Source organism: Archocentrus centrarchus, chromosome 24, assembly GCF_007364275.1.
Source record: "Archocentrus centrarchus isolate MPI-CPG fArcCen1 chromosome 24, fArcCen1, whole genome shotgun sequence".
Classification (NCBI taxonomy): domain Eukaryota; kingdom Metazoa; phylum Chordata; class Actinopteri; order Cichliformes; family Cichlidae; genus Archocentrus; species Archocentrus centrarchus.
This window is the reverse complement of record NC_044369.1, coordinates 4,298,743-4,305,835: the sequence shown is the minus strand read 5'-3', so window position 1 is coordinate 4,305,835 and position 7,093 is coordinate 4,298,743. Positions and strand designations below refer to the sequence as shown.

The window sequence follows — 7,093 nt, the reverse complement described above, 5'->3', positions numbered from 1 at the left end:
ATTACCAAAAAAAAATGTACAAAAATGACCGAGGAGGCCATAAGGTTCAATGACACAGAGTAAACCACTGTTTTTTGCTAAGACTGAATAAATATGCACTCAGTTCAAAGTTGTTTTTTTCTTCTTTTCTTGCTTTCTGTATACAAGATTAAACAAATCAAGATAAATGATATTTATCTGCCTTTAACATCCTATAACTGATAAGCTCATTGAAAGATTACAAGTGTGTTTTTGTTACCAGCTTATCTTGTGTGAATGTGAAGGAAGGAGTGTAAATAAGCTGCACAGCAGACATAGAGAGAGTAGCAATAGACTGCAGCATTAATTATAACTGCAACAGGGATAGTATTAAATATAACTACAGCATCATGTAACATATCACAGCATTAATCTTAACAACAACTAATAAGTAGCATCATAGAGTTAAAAGTAAGCAGAGCTCGAAATATTGAAGGTGTTGGATCAACACTGCACAGAAGACAGAAATAAGACTGCTCAGTAATACCTGGATTTACTGTGAGTCTGTTTAATATAATTTGATTCTACTTCACCATCATCATCTGCGTCTTCATCATTATCATTATCATAGCTCCTCCCACTTTTCCGTTAAAATAAAAGATAAATTATAGGTACCTTTGTACTGAGAGTAGTGTGTGATCTCACAGTTCCAGGTTTTCTGCTTTCTAATGATCCCCATCTACAGAATAAAAAAGCTCCATTCATGCACATGTTCATATTAATTTACCATTTTCACACTGTTAAAAAGCCAATCCTGCAGACCATGCGTTGCGGCATAGAGGGAGCGTGAGTGACCAATAGGAATACATCTATCAATTAATCACAGCTCGCTATCATGTAGCTTTGCTGAGCTAATATGTGTCAAACAAAGTTAGCTTGTAATGTTTACACCGGTTGCTGCCGACAGCACCTCTGTGTTAAACCAGATGTCAGAGCGGCACTGGAGTGAATTATTTTGTCCAGTAGAGGGCAGTGTTGACCCTCAAATGAGAGATTTTTCTCCTGTTGATGATTCTGTGCTCATTTTGCCTTACTTGTCCTTACTGTTCATAGGATAATTTGTTGGTAATGACTGTGGTACGTGCTGAATAGATGTTGATTAGTTAAAAGTGATATTTTATTGTTACCATTATGAACTTATTTCAGAACCACATTTCTACTGGTCAGCCCGAGTGTGTGCTTATTGTGTGGCAAAGGAAAATAAAGTTCTAACCTGATGTGACATCGTCTCATGTCTCTGACCGGACTATATTACAAGGGGACAGCATTGTTACCACGAGTGAGAGATAGTGGGTTAGTGTGTCCGCTGTAACACACACACTTCCATTTCATTAGTTAGATTCATAATAAGCTTTAATCTGTGGATGCTCTCACCTTTAATTTTCTTGCACTTGATGATCTCAACAATTATTAAGAGTGCTGCTAAAGCCACAGGAAGGCTAATTAACCATAAACAACCTGAAAACAGAAAAAAAAATCATGTTAAATATGCTAATTAATGTCTCACAGTGAAGTTTCAATCTAGTATTTAGATTAAAGAACAGAACAGCTTCAAATGGGAGTTTGAAGTTTTTATCTACAGTTTTCAAAATGAATCCTTAAGTTTATTGTTAATAATGATCAGAAATGATCAGTGCCGTCACTGAGTGAAATCAGTCACAAAGAGAGAGCTGCACCAAAAACCTCCCTGTGACGTCAGTCTGACATTCAGACTTTACAGTTAAAGTGTCACCACCCTCTGAGGTCTTTACTTCCTCTGGTGTTGGTTTAAATGTTGATGTTGGTGATTCTGTGATAGATGCTGCTGTTGTACCTGTTGTTGTTGTTGTTGATGATGTTGTTGTTGTTTTTTTTGTTTTGCCATCTTCACCTACAGCAGAGCAATAACAAAATTAAACAAAATGATGGTAAGAAAGAAAACTCCAAAGTACCTTTACAAGTACTGATAATGTACATTAATGTGAAATCAGTCAGATAAAACATATTAGACCAGATTTACTAAACAGGGAAAAACAGCGTGAGAGGAATTCAACAATAGCGCTCACATTTGTAGCACAATTAGCAGTAAATTATGAGTCATAAACATCAGTAAATCAGCTTCCACTGTTCACTACACACACACACACACACGCACGCACGCACGCACACACGCACGCACACACGCACACATACACATTCACCAGCATACTGTCAGCTGTAGTGTCCTTCGGGGCTGTAGCAGTGGTGTCATACGGGACTCTCACCATTTAAACTCAAAGATGTTTCATTTTCACATAAAATATTCACAGTGGTTATTTCCTGCTTTGTTGGCAGCAGCTCCTGAAAATCAACTGTTAGGACACATCTGTTCCACCCTCACCAGTCAATCCAACACCAGTTCATCTGGAACACCAGCACACTGTTCAGTGAGATCTGCTGAACAGTGTGCTGATTAATCAATAATATTTCAGTAATAATTTGCAGTTCTTTACCACCTCCTTCCAAATCAGTCCACTAGTTGAGCACCTTTTTTATAAAAATGTAGATATATTTTAAAAGCACAGGTAATTAGGTCTGTTACATGTTATTTTCATTTTAAATGTTAATCATAAGGGTAAAAAGCAGTGAAGTACCCAGTGAAGCTGAGCTGATGTCATCAAGTATGCTGCTGTCCTCCTGTCCTCAGAAGTCTGCTGGAGTACTTGCCAAGTAGGAACTCGCAGGTATTGAAGGACAAACTGTGTATTTGGTCCTGAGAAACGCCCACTGAAAGAATGGACTGAGGACCAAAGCCGTGGTGTTAACTACATTAGTGTTAGCCCCGCCCCCTGACTTTGATGAGTGAGGTTGACAGATAAAATAAATTCATGATGCACTGCAACACAGAAACAATTAAGTAATTAAATTAGGAAATAATTTAATTAATCACACTCTGCAAAAGGCTGGCAGCATGTACAGGGTGTACCCTGCCTCTCATCCTGGGATAGGCTGCAACCCCCCCCCCCCGTGACCCTGAAAAGGAAAAGCAGTAGAAGATGGATAGATGATTTATTTATTTATTTTCTCACTTTCGGTACTCGATACAAACAGAATAGAAATTAACTTTAATGTAGAAGTTTATATAATAGTGGAGAGGTAAAGAACATGATACTGTGGTCTGAGGCTCAGAGTTATTTGTGAGGATCCAGAAAAAAAATGCAAAAGTAAAAGTTTTCATAAATACTTTAAGGTATATTATCATTAGCATAACAAAAACAGATCACATAACAGTGAGTGACAGATGAAGTCACAAATATGATTCTAATTCTGGGAGCTAAATTTTGCAACTATGAAGCAATTTTAAAAAAATACATAAATACATCTGCATTAACAGCTGTTATCTGAAGGTCAGATCAAACTGTTTCATTCTGATTTAAATGCAGGTTAGAAAGTTTCATAGTGCAGAAAATCGCTTCAAAACTAACAAAAACCTTTGATACGAGATAAAGTTATCACCTATATTCAATTTTTGAATATTACAATACTGAAAATTATTATTCTGTTGGCAAGAGGTGGACAGTATTAATCTGATCCTGAGTCTGTTTTGTCCTCATATGAAATGTGCTGAGATGATCTTTAACAGCAGTGATGTCGTTTCTGTGCTGAGTTGATGTTGATGATCAGTGGAGTCTGACAGAAGCAGAAGGGTCTGCAGAGTTTTCATAGGTCACTGTACCTTCATCTTCATCTTTGTGCACCTGTGGAAAACAACACAACACACTTTAGATGCTCTCATCAAACTGACACTCACACTTTGTGGGATTGTTTAAACTCACGCTTCTTTTTTCCATCTGTGTTTTGTTCACTGAAAGAAAAAAAAACACAACAAAGGAAATTGAACTTTATTGTGAAAGTTTATCAAAACTTCCTGTGTATCAAAGTTTCATCTGTGAATGTTCTCACCTTTAGATTTTGCCCACATGTTGACTGTAACAGCAGATATTAAGAGCGCAGCTAAACCCACAGAAGCAATGATGCATCTTAACAAATATGGAAAATCTGAAAATTATAATAATAAAAACATTTTAGCTTCAGGTTTTTGTTCCACAACCAGAATTATAAGACTTCAAAACCGACAAAAGCAGGCAGTGTTTTATGTCATGGTGATCAAATGTTGTGGTTTTGTCACAAAAAATAAACACTACATAATATTTAAGAACAAATGTCGTTACCTACACAAACAATGACAAAAGCAGGTGTGAAGTTCATAAAAAAATAAAAAAGGAAGACAAAAAGACAGCAGACACGTTTTGTGATTACCTTCATTTGTTGGTGCAGTCTCACCTGAGCAAATACACAAATTTTTGAAAAATTGTCCATTTAGGAAAAACATCTTTACAACTACAACAAAAACAGGTGAGATATTTCTATTTTGTGTTATTGTGTGTTACTGAGGTTAATATTCTCACCTGTCGTTCCATCTGAGCACTGACGGCTGAAAGGAAACAGCTGCACTGTCTTAGTGTCCTTATTCATCACATTACACTTTAATAACTCATAAAACTTTGACTTCTGATTGAGGTCAGATATTGTAAATGTCACAGAGGCAGTGCAGTATCGTGCTGATATCTTCATGTCTGAGGGTTTGTCTTCACCCTCATAGATCCACTGCACTGTGTATGCACATTTACGAAAGCCCAACACAGAGCAGAACAAGGTGACTTCACCATTGTTCTCATGTTCAGTCACTTGTACAGATGGAGACATTTTGAAAGAGAAAAACAACATGAAGATAATTAACTTCATCACTCTGATCATAATTATTGTAATGTTTTAGTTTGTGGTTCTAACAGGACATTTTGATGTGAAAAGATGATATAAATACTCACTGCTGATGACAGACAGATGAACATGAAAGTCTGCATATTGTTGTTGTTGGTTGTGTTGTGATGAGCAGTTTGTGGCGGTGTAACAACCAGCATCACCAACTGTGATGGTCTTTATAAGCAGAGAACAGTCTGCTGTAACTGTCAGTCTGTCTGATTTACTTTTGTCTTTTTCAACAATCGTCCCACGATTATTCAGCTGGACTTTGTCAGCGGATGTTACACCTCTGAAGAGCCACTCAGTCCTGCCACAGTCAGACTGACCACAAGGTAAAGTCACTTCATCACTGAATCTGACAAGTAATGTGTAGGTTTGTTGAGTTGCTGCTGCTGTGAAAAAGAGAAAATCATTTGGAAATTAAAGTGTAACATGGATATGACTAAAATTTAAAATTCTTCTCCTCGCATACAAGGTATTGCACTTCCCTCTCAGACTGCTGGCTTACTTGTGGTTCCTCGGATACTTAAGAGTAGAATGGGAGGCAGAGCCTTCAGCTTTCAGGCCCCTCTTCTGTGGAACCAGCTCCCTGCTTGGATTCAGGAGACAGACACCCTCTCTATTTTTAAGATTAGGCTTTAAACTTTCCTTTATGATCAAGCTTATAGTTTGAGCTGGATCAGGTGACCCTGAACCCTCCCTTAGTTAAGCTGCAATAGGCCTAGTCTGTTGGGGGGTTCACATAATGCACTGAGTGTTTCTTTTCATTCACCTCTTTTTACTCTATTTATACTCCACACTGCATTTAATCATTAGTTATTATTAATCTCTGTCTCTCTCCCCTCAGCCCCAGCCAGTCACAGCAGATGACTGCCCCTCCCTGAGCCTGGTTGTGTTGGAGGTTTCTTCCTGTTAAAAGGGAGTTTTTTCATCGCTCTGTTGCCAACTGCTTGCTCATACGGGGTCATTTTGACTGTTGGGTTTTCTGCATAATTACTGACGTCTTTACCTCACAATATAAAGCGCTTTGAATCAACTGATTGTTGTGATTTGGCGCTATATAAATAAAATTGAATTGAAGTTAGTTCACTTCTGGTTTCCAAAGGACGGTTGGGAGCCAGTGGTACAAACTACAAAATAGCTATACTTGACTTGACTCAAACTAAGGCATAAACACAAGCCTGTAGTGATGGGTCGGTTGTGAATGATCCGGCTCTAAGCGCCGGCTCCTGATAGTGAGCTGCTTCTTTTTTCTTTTTTTTTCTTTTTTTTTTGTGGAAGCTGCACGTGATTGGTTAAGATTTGTGGCAGAATCTGCATGTCTACATGGACCAACAGGGTGAGGGGGAGGCAGAGACACACGACACAGTGAGTCCACACAAATCAAACACAGAGGGAGCGTCTCTTTGCTCAGAGACCAAAGAGACAAAAAGGAAGTTGCACTTCACCTAGAGGCTACATGCAGGAATGGTGAGGAAAAGTAATTCATTTTACACATTGTTTTAACTACAATCTGAGGAGCCATTTGGGAGCCGAAAGAGCCAGCTCTCTGAAAAGAACTGAACTTCCCATCACTATAAGCCTGAAACAGAGCACACAGCTGATCTCAACAATCACAAATACGCAACAACAAGCAGGGGAAACTCAGGACTTAAATACATGAGGGCTGATGAGGGAAGTGGACACATCTGGGAAACACAGGTGAACAACACACACAATAACACAAAGAAAGTAAAACAGAACACAAGACACAGGGAACAGAAGACACAATAAAACAGGAAACAACTAGATGAAAACAGGAAAGCGGACTTGACATACAACACTGGGAAAACCCAAAACACAACCTAGAACAGAAACAAAGGAAGCTACAAAGGAAACACAATTCAAACCTAAATAGAAATAAGAACGCAGGGCCAAAGGACCCAGGACCATGACACTTACTGTTAAACTGAAGCATCAGGATCAGGAATGAAAGCATTTGAATCCATCTGAATTCAGCCATCGTGCTTCTCTGTCTCTCTTCCTGCTCTCACATTCACAAATGAGACGTCTCAAAGATGAAGACAGCGCTGACGTCCTGCTCTCTTCCTCATAGTGACATCACTCCTTCTCTCTCTTCTGTCATTGGCTGAATGAATTTAGTTCCCAGCTTTTACTCTCTCTAACCTCCCTCTGTCTTCATTTAGATTCTAAACATGTGAAAAACTTTTGGAGATTTTAACTTTGTTTGATGCATTTTGCAAACTTTTCTGTCTTCAGTCTTTTACAGGGAGGACTCCAGCTGAGTAGAATA

The 7,093-nt window shown here is 38.5% G+C and overlaps 1 protein-coding gene across 1 annotated transcript; it reads right to left on the bottom strand.

Moving 5' to 3' along the window:
- Positions 1-3,656: 3,656 nt before the first annotated feature.
- On the bottom strand, positions 3,657-6,812 carry LOC115774595 (uncharacterized). The gene is made up of 6 exons (XM_030721950.1): positions 6,742-6,812; positions 4,866-5,192; positions 4,446-4,724; positions 4,297-4,320; positions 3,813-3,841; positions 3,657-3,734 (listed from the first exon to the last, which is right to left on the bottom strand). The coding sequence occupies exons 1-6, from the start codon at positions 6,800-6,802 to the stop codon at positions 3,657-3,659; spliced, it is 798 nt and encodes a 265-aa protein (XP_030577810.1). The 5' UTR covers positions 6,803-6,812.
- Between the last annotated feature and the right edge of the window lie 281 nt (positions 6,813-7,093).